Source organism: Maylandia zebra, linkage group LG17 (assembly GCF_041146795.1).
Source record: "Maylandia zebra isolate NMK-2024a linkage group LG17, Mzebra_GT3a, whole genome shotgun sequence".
Taxonomy (NCBI): domain Eukaryota; kingdom Metazoa; phylum Chordata; class Actinopteri; order Cichliformes; family Cichlidae; genus Maylandia; species Maylandia zebra.
This window is the reverse complement of record NC_135183.1, coordinates 35,730,992-35,747,422: the sequence shown is the minus strand read 5'-3', so window position 1 is coordinate 35,747,422 and position 16,431 is coordinate 35,730,992. Positions and strand designations below refer to the sequence as shown.

At 39.6% G+C, this 16,431-nt stretch overlaps 1 protein-coding gene across 1 annotated transcript in view; it reads right to left on the bottom strand.

Moving 5' to 3' along the window:
* Positions 1-13,125: 13,125 nt before the first annotated feature.
* The window catches only part of cerk (ceramide kinase), a 51,775-nt gene continuing 48,469 nt past the window's right edge, over positions 13,126-16,431 (bottom strand). The window contains exon 13 of the mRNA XM_004553935.4: positions 13,126-16,407. Within this exon, the coding sequence (XP_004553992.3) occupies positions 16,293-16,407 (115 nt within the window). The 3' untranslated portion in view covers positions 13,126-16,292. The remainder of the gene's footprint in view (positions 16,408-16,431) is intronic.

The window sequence follows — 16,431 nt, the reverse complement described above, 5'->3', positions numbered from 1 at the left end:
GACCCATAGATCTGTCAGTGGTAGTCTTCTTCTTCCTATAGTGACATACTTAAAAATGGAATCTCATTCAGCCATTCAGTAAAGTTTCATACTATTAAAGGTTTACGCACTGCCTTACATGCAAAAGATCTCTGGTTTCATCCAGGGAGGTGAGGTTGTGGGGTTGTGTCAAGAAGGGTATACAGCCCAAAAAAGATCTGCCAAATCAAATAGCTGGGGATCTCCTCACCTACCTATCTGCCGACTGTACAGTTTGTACATATCCTGTTCTACCTCCTGAGCCACTTCAACCCCTAAAAATAGCATAACAAATAATTTAAACTTCAGTAAGAAATTGGAGCTTTGCAAGCTCTGTGTGAACCATTTTTAGTGGCAATAAACTGATCGAATTGTTTTCTGTTTGATTTATTCAGTCTCTCATTGTGGAGGACTCTTCTTCACAACGTTGCCTGAGTTCATGAGGTTTGCAACGGATTCATTCAAAGCTTTGTTAAGGTCTTGCCACAGTTTGTCAGTTGGGCTGAAGACTGGACTTTGGACTGTTGCGATTGACCAAAGTCTTGATTCTTTTCTTTTTCAATCGATTCAAATTTACTGCTATGCTTGTGTTTGTTGTTCTGTTGCTTGACCCAATTTCATCTGAACTTTAGCTGTCGGACAGTTTGAGTCTAGAATACTTTGATATATAAAAGTGTGTTCCGGAAATCTTTTGGGTTGTTCAGATGCAACTTTGCAAACCAAAACTGTGCTGCCATGTTTTTTTGTTGTTGTTGTTTTGTTACAGGAAAGAGGGTTTCTGCTGACAGGCCTTCTAAAAGAGCCATAGTTGTTCAGTCTTTTTCTAATAGCTCTATTAACATTTAAAATGCTAACCAAGGCCTGTAGAGTCTAGGATGTCGATTTATCTATTTATTCATTTTTTTACAGTTTCTCTGAGCATTGCACAGTCTGACTTTGGGGTATTTTGATGAGACATCCACTCCTGGAACGATTGTGCCACCTGAAGGCTCCAGCATCAATATGCCAAAACTCCTGCTTTTACAGAGATGGTCTCACTTGGTGACGATCAACTGCATTTGATTACTACTTACCTTCTTAATTCTTATGGAAGCAATAAAGGTGCACTTACTTTTTAACAGGACTGCCCTGTTTTTCACATGACTGTGTAATGCATAGTGACATTAAATACTCATAAACTGATATACCACAAAAAAATGACATCACTGTGGTGAAATAAATGGGTGAAATTGGACCCACTGTGTGTGTAATGGACCAAGTTGAAAAAGCAGGAGTCACAGGAATTATTAGAAAAACAGGGTTTTCATTTATTTAACCGAAAAATTATATTTACAAAAGTAATAAATGTTGAGCTCATAAAAGCGGTCAAAGAAACAAAACTAAACTAAACTCAGGTGAAAAGACCTGCGAACACCACAAACCAAACAACTGCCCCAACAAACATAACTGACCTAAACAGGAAATGACAGACAGGGTTATATATAATGGCTGATCAGACCACTACGACACAACAGGGGTAACTAAACAAAACACATTCATAAACCACAAAAACGATGCAGTACAGTCTAGTTTATTAATAAACTAAACACCCAAGAAGAAAATCAAAATCTACTAAACCCTAAACTCGCATATTTAATCAAGTACAAAAGCTTTTTTAATGAAAGAAAATACACATCTCCCCCTTCAGCAGGAAGTGGTGGTGCAGTCCAATCATCCCTCTTGTATTTAACTGCTTAAAACCCTGCCCACCACCTTTTGTCTGGCAACTCTCAGGGATCATGGCAGGTAAGAAACAGGTAGAAGAAACAAAGTAATGAACTGGTATGTAGTGATGGGCAGATGAAGCCCCATGAAGCACTGAAGCTTTTCATCCAATTGGTTCACCCCAACGCGAAGCTTCATGAAGCTTCATTTGCTCTAGCAGGACACCTACTGGACGTAAAAATAATAGCTGGCATGAATTTGAAGAGTGTGGCATTTTGCACACAGCCTGTAAATGTCAACAACAAAAGGAGTGTGTAAAACATGTATATTGTAGTGATGGCAGTATACTGTGTATATTTATAGTGGCAGTATGGGAAATGATTATTTGGAAATGCTTGAAATGGAAATGATCATTTACTGTGAGGTGAGGTGTGGTTGGGGTGTGGACAGTAGTTGTGCTTTTGTAACGTTGAGGTATGGACAGCTACACACTGCCTGTTCACATTTTATTCTGTAAAAACTAAATTTTCACTGCTTTTATGACCTTTTTAGTGGGGAGAACATAGCTAGGATTTAATGATTTAACAAATCTTTTGAATCCTTTGTCCTCCACAATGCTAAATGGCCGGGAGTCCTCAATCACCATGCTGACCAGGTCTTCATCTATTTGAGATTGTTCTCCTGAGGAAAGACAATAAAGACAAAGCACAAATATAAATATCACACACGTAACTTATAACAGTTGTATAATATTGTTATATCATTTAGTAACATTACTGCATGCTATATTATCATTGCATTTGATGGCTCACCTGGTCTTGCTCCACAATCGGTGTCCCCCTTATTCTCATGCAAAGCTCTGTAGTGCCTAAGCATGGATGAGGTGTTGTTGTTATATCCCAGCTCCCTGGCACATAGCAAACACTTCACCTTGTACAAAAGTCAAGACAGCTCAACATAAATTGTATTGCACCATCAGTATCATGAAAATACATCTTCTGTAGAAATTTACATACCTTGTTGGGAGGAATAAGATCAAAATGTTCCCACACAGGGGAGGACAGCCTCCTCTTCTTAGCTGGCTCCATTCTCTCCTGACTTTCCTCACTCTCATAAACCTCCAAACGGTCTCCAAACTCTCACTAACCGCAACTCTCCATCAAACACCCACATTTTTGAATGAAGTCTGAGGGGTTTATATCGCTGTCATATCTCGCGGCAAAGTTCGAACCGCTTCCTGAACCAGTCACGTGGTACAGCCGGGCAGCGAGGCTTCGGACGTCATCATTTTCAGCTCCTCCCATAAATGAAGCAAGCCTCGATACGCGCTTCGCGGAAACGCCCCCTCCATTACTCGACACACGCTCCGAAGCCTCGATACAGAACGTCCCATCACTACTGGTATGCATACATAAGTAAACTAAATGTGTGTGCTTACAAATAGAACAAATGTACTTAAACCAATCAAACTAATTAGAAACCAAAGTGTGTTATTGTGTTCAAATGAGAAATAAAAATACACAAGAGTTACCGACACTAGGGTGTGGCCATAGGTTTGGCCATCACAGTGTGCAAGCTGTTTATTTGTACGATATTATTAGAGATAAAGTATCTGAATTTCAGGAGCGGGACCACGCCTCCAAACACGCTCCTTCTGCTTGTTATCGATGTGTGATCTCCCAGTTCTATAAGTTGTTTGTTCTTGTTTTTCGTGCCCCACTCTTCCTTCCCTTTTCACTTCTATGTATTGCATGGGGATCTGCCAGGCCCGGGAGCCGCCATCAGTCCCTTTCGAGGCCTTCCCCAAACCGCAGCTCAATTCATGTTTAAGCCATTAAAACGCTGTCAAACCTAAATGAGGACGTGGGCCCAGCAAGTGAACACTACATTACATTCATTTAGCCAATTCAACAAACCAGTTTAATATTGTGCAAATTATTACATTCAAATACTGACTCCACTATTTCTAAACGCAGTGAATTAGTGTGCCTTTTGGTCAAAACTGCAAATGAAGAGAAAGATTGCTGAAGATTGCATCAGTGCTTCGGTTTCTCAAACGTATTCAATTACCGTCTCCCTTATTCATCAACTATTTGCACAATAAAAGTGTAATGCATTTTTCTTTGTACTGGACATGTAATGAAAGGTTGTGTATTGCTCGATAAAGTCTTCAGCATCCTCATCCAATAACAAATATGACTAATAATTTGTTTGTTTCCTCTCAATGACCAACTACCCTTTGTATGCAGTCAGTTGGGCTTTTATTGAAGCATGCCTCATATTCTCACACAAGAAGAAGTGACTGCAGATGCCTTCTGGCTAATGGAGTCATTTAGTGGAGAATGGTGGATTGTGTATAGTACTTCTGAGCTTCCATGCTGAGGCTTGCTGGAGAGGACTAGACAGCGAGTAACATTACAGGGTGTAATTACTTCAAGCACCATTAGGAACGCAATAACGTCTGTGCTTTGCAGAAAAGCCCAGTCCAGCATGCTCACTAAATGTGTTTGTGCTTGTGCAGCTTGCTTTATGTGTGTCTGCACAAACAGGTCCTCCTATTCAAGTGATTAGCAAGTAATGAGTAGATTGCTCCAGCAACAGATTCCCTGTTTGCTAACAAAGTGCCAGCTGAGGTAATGACTTGTCACTACAAAGCACTCTGCAATAGCCCGCTGGCAGAGGCCAAAGTGCCACTGTGGATTCAGCAGGAAGGACTCTGTCCACTCTTTAGTTCATAACCCAACTTCACAAGTTACTTTGTAAAGAAATTTGTGAATTTTGTGAACTCTCCCAGTTAGTGAAAGGAACAAAATTGGCTGGAGTTACCAAAAGAATAAAAGATTCTTCCTGAAACTGATGCTGCACAGACAGTATCAGACAGAGCAAAACTAAAGTGCCCAAAACAGTCTGTATATAGAAGGAAACAAAACACTGAACTTGAATTTTATTACTTGCGGATCAGTCGTGTCACAACCCAAGCAGCTCCATCATGTTAGCGTAGCGGGTGAATCATTCCTCTCGATACAGTTTTGGCAGACAAGTCACATTTGAAATTGATTTATTATATAACTACAGGTGGATGTTGGGTGATGGAGGGGCTAAGACAGCAAACAGCGATGCAGGGTTATGTGTTTAGTATATGACATAAGGACAGATAGGGATGTTGGTGTAGATGACCAGCTCGACTTTTTTGCCTGAAATGTCTTGGAGGCTTCATGCCATTTTTCAGTGAGACTTTTGGGTCTGTAAAAAGTTCAGTGCGGGCAACCATTTTTATTCAGTCTATTTAAAAATGTAACTCTTTCAGACTGAGCTTGTACTTGAAAGAAGCGTTACCTCAGTGACAGTAGGTAAGCACCGACAGTATAAAATACGGATGTAGCCACAGTAAAGTCTTCCATTGCTTTTGGACTCTAAATTTTGAAGCCTCAACATTAATCTTTTGTCTTTTAATGTTAGTTTTTTGGAGCCAGAAGCTACCATATTTAGAGAGAGCTAAATTGGAATGCTAAATTATTAGCTAATTGCTAGGTTAGCTAAATTATTAGCTAACAAGATTGGTTAACAAGCTGCCTTCTTTAACTGTAGTGGTGTAAGCAATAGCTTTGTCCCAGTTCTGGTATTAATTTTTCACGAAATCATGGAAAATTTAATTTAAGTATTGACCGGCATATAAAGTAAATGCTTTAAAAGCAAGTGGGGGCACCAGTTTAGCTCACTGGGATGAGCAGGCCCGCTCTCAGCCATACGGTCCTTCCAAGATCCCAACATCCACCTGGGCAGCCCTGGTTCAAAGCCCTTTGCCGCATGTCTTCCCCGCGTCCTCTGCTTTCCTGTCACTCTTAACTGCATCTATCAAAATAAAGCCAGAATTGTTTTAATTTACTTAAAGTAAGAAGGTAAAAGTAGCTATTCTTGTGCAAAGCTAACTGAACCGTAAAATAATATCAGTAGATGGGTTTACTTTTTTCCATTCTAATTATACTCAGCTGGAATCTGAGGAAAAAGTAGGAAAATGAAAAATATATAGGTATTTTCTGTTGCCCACATTGTAGAGGGTGATTTTAACTCTAAACAGGAAAATGTGCAAATGTGCAGTACAACCCCCCCCCCCCCCCCCCCCCAAAAAACCCCCCCCCCAAAAAAACCCAGCCTGCAGACACGTAACACAAGAGTTAAAATGGGATTCAGCAACGGGCGGCTAAAATTGGTTGTAATGGCTCAGTGTGAGGAAATGAATCATAACTCACAATAATTTCTATTTTGAGAGCCTCGGTAGATTTTCTTAGTGTACAGGCTGTGATCAGCTGACCTGCTGCTCTTTGTGGATGTATACAACTTAATTCAACCAGATGTGAGCAGATGTTTCATGAGCTTTTCATCCTCTACACTGACAGTACACTCTTTATGCTGTCTTTATGAAGGTGGAATCCAGTCAGTGGATCTCAGCATCATCAGCTAAAATTCATATGAATCTCTGCTACGCTTGATGTAACCTTACTGTGACCATGAAACCACAGCCACTGTGCACCAGTCACACACGGTTCTTTACTTTAAATCCATCACAGAACAGCAAACTAACGTATTTATCCTGCACTAACCTGCAGAGGTTTTTCATGCAACCTTTAAATAACAAAGTGAGTCTACCTCAGCTTGCAGCTTGTTTCACAATATGAAAAAACATAATGTCACATACAGACCCAATATTTGATTTAAAAACATGAGGGCTTACATGTAAGCTTTCAATTTCCAGTTTATCAAACACCACTGAGCAGTACTTACCTTTAAATCTAACCTCTCTTCTTCCTCTCCTTTCCTGTCTGTCTTATCTTTCTCCATCTCTCTCTGAAGTTAGCGCTCTTTCTTTTCTCTCCCTGTCAAATACAGCAGCTGGACTTTCAGCTAGCAACACACTGTGCCACAAACTGCACACCATCAGTTTGTGTGTTTGCTGATGTTTGTTGAGCTGATAGAAATGTCAAATTTAAAATGACCTGATATTTAAAAAAGTCACTCGCTTTATGTTCGCTCTTCTTCTGTAAGGCTAGCTAGATGCTGAAGTACCGCAACTTATGGACACCTGCAGTCATTTTGGCTTTGTTTTTTTTAGTTTTTTTTTAACAAATGTACCGCTAAATAACTAGTTGAGATAAAACCCAGTACTTAATGTTGTTTCTCAGCTGTTTCACTTGAGCTGTTCACCAGTTTTGGAAAAAGTTATCCACCACTGCCACTGTGCAATGAATCTTAGGATAGGGTAGGGTAGGTAGGTTAGATAATGCATTTCTAACAATACTGTTGCAAGCTGAGGAATCTTAACAACAAAGCACCCACACAGAGATCGAGCTTGCTGTTCTACCCCAAACAGATAGGGAGCGCTCTTTAATAAACACTTCAGCTATACTACACTGTATACAATAACTGTCTGTGAATTTATACTGCAGCGTGGGGATCCTATCCACAAAGGGCAAAACTGTTCTTTGTACAAAGCTGTAAATCTGCTTTCTTTAATGCCATAAAGCTGGACATTTCTACATGGGCGCTTGCTTTTAGAGCCAGCCTCACATGGACCTTTGTTCGGGTGCTGGCTGGGCCTCCTAGAAACGTTTTAAAGTAATTTACCCTTTATTACCAGAAATGTAGTTCTGTATGTTGATCATGTATAACATCAGTTATTGTGTGAAAATGACCAAACTACTATTCAGCAGGACCGAAGCTAAATGTACTGCATGTCAGTGGTCCCCAACCTTTTTTGCACCACGGGCCGGTTTATGTCCAACAATATTTTCACAGACCAGCCTTTGAGGTGTCGCGGATAAATACAACAAAATAAAACCAGTGGCGGTACCAAAAAAAAGAAGATTTATTAATAACACACGTGAAAAGACCCAAGGAAAACGTTTTTTTTTTTTAAAAAATTGAGGTTTAAAAAAACCCTAAAACCCATAAATTTCACACCCGAGCCTCAACTCTCGCGGCCCAGTACCAAATGACTCATGGACCAGTATCAGTCTGTGGCTGGTGGGTTGGGGACTGCTGCTGTATATGGCAGGAAGAATCAACCTGTCTATTGGCACTAACAGGAAACTCTGTGTTAGAATGAGATGTTTTGCTTTCATGTTTATTTCAATTAGACTTTGTCGCTGATTATTTTTCTAATACCGTAATTAACCTTTTTGAGCAATTACCAGTTTTTAAAATATTTTTTCTGTTCCCAGACAATGTTTTCCATTATAAAACAATTAGCTGTGGTTAGGTCACATACTGACAGCAGCAATAGAGTCAGACTCAGGAGCAGCTTTCTTGTTGGTTTGTCTTCCTTTCATCATATTTTGCCACACTGACATGTTTATGAGACAGGAAGCTGCGTACTGGTGATATTTATGGGAGTAATAACAACATGATAACAGCTATTTAATGACAGTTGAAATGGGTGTCATTAGTTTTCAATTGCTTAATTTTCTCTATCAGTTAAGTAGTAGAGGCAGTTTTTTTTTCTTTTTTTGACATGTTATGTTTAATATGATCCATTTTTTTTATGATTATAGCCTGACAAGAGACAAAGCAAGGATTGTGATAAAGCCTAAATAAGAAACAGAATCATTTCCATCTGTGTAAATGCTGTAGTTACTACAAAATACAGGAAACTGTCATCATGTTCAAATGAAAACTCAACTCACTTAAAAAAAAAAACCTCAAAAAAAGTTTTTCCTCTCCTCAAAAGAAGGAATGCATTGTGGAGTAAATTACATATCACAGCATTGCTTTGAGAGGATTATTACAATTTGCAGGATTAAAAAGATGCTTGGTGTGTGGCCTTGTTAATTGCTGTAATAATGCTGATTCAAGGACCTCTCACTTTGAGTGTTGGCTTTTACTCAGAATTTACATAATGAGGACGAATGGCTTGCTGCATAGCTAATAAAAGATAAGCTGAACTTTTTGAGCTTTTTCTTGTCGCTGCTAAAATTGCAGATACAAAAGAGTCACGAGAAATTAGTGATCTAAAAAAGAAAAACAAAGAATGAGTCCAGCCATCATGGTATGCTGCTCGTCACAGCTGTTTAATCAGCGGGAAGTTTTCCACTCCATTACTCACTATGTTCTTTTTTTTCAGATGTTACGTTTGTGTAATAACCACTCACTTATGTAATCTGCTTCACCTGCATTTAATTCCTGATGAACTGAAGTGTTAGGATGGAGGTGGATTAATGCCAATGGCATTTTTGCGCCACGGACCGGTTTATGTCAGACAATATTTTCACAGACCGGCCTTTAAGGTGTCGTGGATAAATACAACAAAATAAAACCAGTACCAGTACTCAAAAAAAGAAGAATTATTAATAACACACGGGAAAAGACCCAGGGAAACCAAGTTAACGATAAAAAAGTAACAATAAAAACCCTGAAAACCATAAATTTCACACCCAAGCCTCAACTCTTATGGCCCAGTACCAAACAGCTCACGGACCGGTACCAGTTCGTGGCCCGGGGGTTGGGGACCGCTGACTTAAATGACCCATAAAGCATTGGTAAGTATTGAATATGAAATGTTACTTCCCTACCTTTTTTGTAGAGTAAAAAAGGTCAAATTGGACTGGAATTGTCAAATTGTCCTTTATCACCTAAACAGATTTGTTTTAAATAATGAAATAAAATGTAGTCTTCAGCTTAAAGGTATACCCTCTAACGTGGGTGACTGCATCGGTGAGATGAAATGTGTAAGGAAAGGCCTGGTTGTGTGTCGGTGTGCATGTTTGTGTGTGGGTCAGAGAGTGAGAGATAAGAGGCCGGTAGTGGCTCCTGACTGAGAAGATGGACTGTTATGGCCTCATTGATCTAGATCTCTCACAGGGAGCTCATTCCAATCAATATAGAGAGAAGTGGGGAACGGTGCTGCTGCTGTTTTGGACCACCGCCCCTGCAGTATCTGCTCCGTCTGTCCTTCTAACTCTTTTTCTCACTCACGCCGCTTTCATACCACCCACCTAATTCTCCTCAGGCTATCACACAAGCAAATATTTCCGCTTTTGTTTGTCTCTTGTTAGACGACCTGCTGTGAGAAGATTTTTTTTAATCAAGATTTTGATGCTGTATTTATTACTGTGATAGAACCTTTAGTGGAGGTCGCACTGCCTGCCACCGCATCACCTTTTCTGCTTCCCTTGATCACATAACAGTTTGCATTGGCACACTGGATGTTCCTGTTGTGTGCATAAGAAACAAAAACAAAGGTTGCAAAAAAAGTGTTTATATATGTTTTAAGATGCAGAATTCTGTCATACTTGGACAAATAGGTTGAAAAGGGCTCGATTAAAGGGAATAGTCTTGATGTAGGCCCAAAGCATCCTTTTTAGGTGTCCCGAGGCAGGGGATGAAAGAAAAGACGTAAGCATGTGCTTTCCTGTTCCCTTTTGTCCCACTATAAGTGTAAATCTTTATGTGGAGGGAGAAAAGGTGAGACTTGTTGATGCAAGGGTGGGCGTGGACGTGTGTGTGAAGGTGAGAGAGGCACAGAGTGTGAATGAGAGCACTGGGGGAGGTGTTTTAGGGGGCCACTTTGGGTAAGGACACTGCTGAAAATTGAGGAGAGCCGACTGCCTTTTTATGTGCGTGTGCATTTGTTGTGTGGCAGAGAGGGTGTTTATGCGGCTGTTTTGTCTCACCTTGCATCTCAGGTGGGATGCGGGAATGAGAGAGTGGCTCACGGTGGGCTGCGGACAAGCAGATAGAGAATAAATCAATAAGGAAGTAGCAAAGCAAGAAAATGAGGGAAGAAAGACGGGAGGAGGGAAAACAATTTGGTTGTCGCTGCGGAAAAGACAGGCTGGAAAATCCGTCTCGTCTCAGTGCCATGCTAGCTCTTGTATTAGAGTAATGTACAATCATTTTGAAGCCAGCCTGTCAGATAGTCACATTCCACAATACCTGCTTAGACGAGCAGCTTGGCAAAGTAACATTTTGGCAGAGGTGTTAGCAGGAGATAACTTTTAAAATTTCATGGATGAAAGAAACAAGTAACACTGGTGACCTTTTAGTTTTCCCATGTGGAAGGTGTACCGCCAAGACTGCACCGCAGTACACCACACTGCAGTCTTTTACACTCTGGCTTTCTGCTCCCTGGTGACAAATCAGCAAGGTTTTGGATGTAATCCTGCACACAAACCCTGGAAATTTACATGGACTTGAATAACAGTGTGAAAACTTCAGGGACCATACTTGTAACTTTTTTATTGTTAAAAAAAAAAGTTAATAAGCTAATATTTTTGAACACTTGAACACAGACAAATGAATTTCCTCTCAGTTAGACAGTTTGTTTTATTTCATTTTGAGTGCAGTTTCAGAAGAGATACTGTCAGAAATGGCACCTACTGACAGTAAGAAAAAAATAAATCCTTAATTTCCTTAGATTTTGCTTCCTTACAAGACTTTCTAGTCATGTTTTAAAGTAGTCTTCAGCAATATTTCTCCAGGCTTCCTGAAAGTTTTCTTTGGACATTGGTTACTTTTTGCACACATTTGTGATCCAGTCCTTGTAGCTGACCATTTTCAGAGGAATATTTTTGCTAAGCCACTTGTTCAGGGATTAAAAACGGAGCTAACTCAAGGAATGAACCAGTGCTGCGTCTACACTTTGCAAAGAACCAGTTTTAAATTGTATCTTTAGGCGATGTTATTACTAGCAGCCTGTCGCAAAAACACATTTGTTTGACTGTCTTTGCTTGAATCTATGAAAAATGCCAAATCATGTTGACAAGCATAAAATGGTTACTGTGCACCAACGATGTGATTCCTATTAGCCATTTGCCAGGGTCTTTTCAGTGTCAGGTGCAGTGTGGTCTTAAAAAATTTGAGGAAACTGGACAAGCAGAGGAAAAAAGTGACAAGTGTTAGGCCCCCAAAAATAATATCTAGAGCAGATGAACAGTATCTGCAAGTCATAAGAAGCCATAAGAAGAAGGGAAAAATGCAGCAAAGGACATGCGAGATGCATCTGGACCTTCACTTAATTAATCTGCTGTTCACTGAAGCCTCATCAGAAATGGTCCCGGTTGAAGGTGTGTGGTAGGTGAAAAGGCAGGGCACAACCAAACAAGAAGCTTTGAATGTCCTTCAAGAAGCCCAGAGAACTATTCCTGAAGACTATTTAGAGACGTGACAAGATTGCCTAAGACAGCTAAGGCTATCTGTGTTGAAGAATAAAGTTCATTTTACCAATTATTGACTTTCAGACTTATTAGAATTGCAAAAACTCTTTTTACATTTAAATAGTGTTTTGCATGTTCCTATAAATCGCTGCACTTATTTCCCATTTTCCAAAGTAAAGTATAAAGAAATGAGGGGTGGCTTGAAACTTTTGCACAGTAGTAGTTACCATGTTGCTCCATTTTGGTAATCACCAAATTAGAAGGGGTTAATTGATTATTAGAGCTTTAATTTAAAAGGGGCTTTATCCCATTAAGATGTGTTTACTTTTAACTTTTTTAATTTAACTTTAAAACTTTAGCCAAAAGTTGTTTTTTGTGCCCTGGTGTGAGTTTTAGGTCAACAAGAAGAAAACCCTGATAATGTCAATGGGTTTGGAGTCGGCATTATAAAATCAATGATGGAATTTGAAAGCATTGTTTACTCGTCATGGAGGGTTTCACCAAAGACAATAACAATTTGTATCATGGGAAGTGGTGCCTTTAAAGCTTGACAGATATAGGGAACTAAAGGTCACATCTCATATCTCAGCCACTGCCACACCAATATAGCTTCTTTATCTAACTGTTGTGAGTACTTTGCAAGCACAGTAGTAAACTGTATATCCCTCCAGATTCCATATAATATCTACTTTACTTTGTGCTGTTTCACACCATTGAAATAACTGCTGATTGGCACAAGCACCTTCGACCTTTGGTGTAGCACATTCAGCCGGTGCACGGCCTGAATAGTTTTAAAAAGCAGCAAACTAGGGCCCAATACGGATAAATCCATTACATGCTATTGCTACAACCTGTTTTACCTGAGACAAGTTTGATTTGTGGACTTGCACTCATACCCAGGGTGAGAAATTTTAACTGACATTACTTTCCAAATTTAGATTTCCATACTTGCCTATCTCTGTGTCAAAAAAGAAACAAGATCCAGTCTGTGGGCAGAATGAGCACAGCTTGAAATACCACTCCATCAGCAGAGACCTTTGATGTCTGATGTTCTTTAATGAAACATCTCACTCACATCACAGCACCCTATTAAATCCCACTCATACAGGGAGACAGGTAAAGAGTGAGAGTAAGAAAGCCAGATCAGGAGACCGCTGACCTTTGTGTGCATGCGTGGGAGAGAGTGTGTCTTTAAGAAGTAGAAAAAGAAAGGAATAAAACACCACTGGCATCAGACGCACCATGAGTTCAAAAATCTGATTTCAAAACAACTTTATTGCAGTTCTTCGTTATATAAAACATATCTAGTTACATCACAGCTTGTTTTGTGTACAGTGTGTACTAAAGTATGAAGAGTCAAAATTAAATTAACTTTATATTTTGATTTAGTTTACATCTTTATCATACACTAGTGGGTTCCACTAAAAAAACAGTTTCATTGCCTGCAGACAGTAATGCACACAGTGCAATAGTCTGATTAAACAGCCATCATCTAACTGGACCCATGAAAAGAAGGCAGCTAAGCAAGGCAATAGAAAGAAGCCCTAATGTGATAACATACAATAGCACATATCCCAGTAAGTGCACAGTGGTGGTTTTATCCCAATAAAATTCCCAGACAAAGTTGCAAAAACCTTCTTTTTTTTTAAACTACATTTAATAGTTTGACCAACAAGTAACCAGTAATGTGTGATGTTACCATCTCTTTGTTTTTAGTTGTGAGCACTTGAGCAGCCAGCTGCATAGAGCCAACATGAAAGGGCGCTTGTTCTCACATCAACTACTTTATAACTGTTGGAAAGTAGCATCATTTATGGTTTTACAAGATTTTCCTCTGTTTCAAAGTCTTGCGCTTGACTCTCTCTTTGCATAAAGAGTGCTTAAGTTTCTACGTGACAACAGCAGCTAAGATGGCGAACTAATTCATTTAGCATCAGATTGATAATCTGAAAAGATAGCGAGCGTTAACCTTTGACTCTGGATATGACAGTTAATCAAAATGCAATTGTAAGCACACAGAAATTGGACCAAACACCAGGAAAAGCATTGGTGGAAAAATGTAAATAAAGGTTTAAAAAGTTAAACTTGGATTTAACTTCCATGGCTTGTTACCTTTTTAGATTCCCATCACAAAATTAAAAAGGGATTTAATTTTGTTTTATATTATCTTTCTGAAATTATACTGTATGAACATTACATACACAAAATTAATGCTCATTAATGAAAAATAACGTTAAATAACGCTTTTTAAAAGCTAAAATGTTCATGTGTTTTAAGATGTCTGACAGAAAAAAGGTACCAATTATTGCATTAGTTACATTTGTGCGTTTGGTCATCTATAAAAATTTCTCACAAGACATCCTGCACATATTTCTCTGTGGTCTACCATAGTGGACATGATACAGCCACCAATCTCTGAGTAAAAAGTTTAGCGTATAGTTGCTATAGTTTGTAACTGGTTGCAAAGAGGGCAACCAAGAGCTTTTTAGCAGTGATTTTCTTTGGTTGCAAGCCTGTACTTTTCATGATGCCAGCTTTTTTTTTTTAAAAATAAATATTAACTCACTGCTAGCCAAGCGACAAAACTCGCAAAAGTGCAAAGCAAACCAGAAACAAAATATTTGCCTTCATAGTAAAAGTGCCTCAGTGCTACAGCAAACACATTTAATTAAGTGCAGATTTTCTTTACAAGGTCAACAGCTTCAATTTCGGTTCGTATCATACTTTTAACGGCCTTACTACCGCTTGGAGAGTAGTTGGCAAACTTGCATAATCCATGCAAATTACCGGTGAACGATATCTTCTACCTATCAAAGCACTGCTAAGGAGGTTTTGTCCAGCTGGTCAGGGATATCTTCCCTAGTGACTGGTGGTTTCCAGGGTGTCACTAACTGATCTCCTGGTCTGTGTGACTAAGGCTTTATTCGTTTGACCCTATGTTGTAACCATAAATGTCACACATCCAAAATGGGGGACAAACAAACATCCCACTGTTAGTGATCATGTGTCTGCAAAAACCTCAGTAACAACAAATCTGAAGCATCTCAACTATGGTGAGACACCATCTGAAAAATGGCAGCTATGAGCCCCTAAGTAATAAAATCCAAATTATCATCATCACTGGCATCTTCACACACGCACGCACGAATCCCGAAGGACCTGCAGAAAACCCACTTTTACTTTAATCACATATACATGGACCCTCATGTATTATTACCATACACACAGTTTTATATAATCACTGTAAAAATAAAAGCTTCTTCTTATTTGCTGGCGACCGTTCTCCTGTGATATCAAGACCAGCTTGACCTCAAACAAAAAGAAAAAAAAGAAAAAAAAAGGAAAAAGCTGAATAAGAGCAATTTCAAAGCAAAGCAATACATTATCTCTAATGATGTTAACAATGGATAATTTTAGCTAATCCCAGGTGATGATTAAACTGTTGGTAGTTTAGCCAGAGACGAGCAGAACTCAGAGCCACAGGTGCAGCGCAGCGGTGCTCAGACACACCAAATCACTTAGCAACCACTTTGCCTTATCACCCAGCAGTCACCGGGGTCCTGTTAGTGTATTAGCAGGGTACTCAGTCCTTTTCATTAGTGCCCCTGGCTCATATCTGCTTCCACCTGGGTCACAGATGAAATGATTTTTTCCCCCTTTTCCCCCTAAAAGGAGAGATTTGTTTTTTCCTTTTAGCCTTGCTACTTTTTTCTCTACTCTTTTCAGTTTATCAATGTACTTCACAGGGATTATTCTTCATCCTTCTTACAGAGCTGCATCTCCTTGGCTCTCTGTCCATGCTGTGTAGGGAGAAATCCCATTTATATTCTCCTTCATGGCAGGGTAAAGACCTTCTGGGATAGTTAAGTCCAGTTTCATCTGTTTGTGCGTGTGTCTGTGTGGACTCCCCTGCTTCAGATCCTTTGAGCTTAGACATCTTAATTTCCCAAAAAGTACAAATACAAAACCTGACATTTTGGGTTTCAATGTGGCAGCAGTAGGCACATTATATCTCTGCTTACTTCAAGCTCTATGAGGCAATTTTGTACCTGAAAAGCCCCAAATGTCAAAGGGGAAATGACTAGTTGACTTGTGATGAAACTTTTCCTTGGATTTAAATGTTCCATCCTCATAATGGGATGCTGAAGTGCTTTTTAGCTTTGCATTTTTCAAATAACCAATGGGGTCAGAGCCGACCCCATTGGTTTTCTAGGGAAACCATGGGGTCAAATTTGACCCCATGGTTTCTCCAGGGTTAAATTTTATTCCCCCCTTTTGTTTTTGCATGGATAGGAGGCAAGGAGACATCAGCATTTAGGATTTAAACTGATATGACGAATGTGTTTTTCCAGGAAACTGTGCCAAGTTCAACTAAGTTGTTTTTGAACAGTTAAATGTCCTCTTCAGCTCTCAATCCACTGACTAGTCTGTGGTTGGCTCCAAGGCACTGAGGGTACACGGGTCGTCCGACACACACTGCTGCTGCTGCTGTTCCTCAATACCACGGGCAAACAGCCTGATCAACTGGCACTGGACACTGCAGAGATAAAGACACACACAA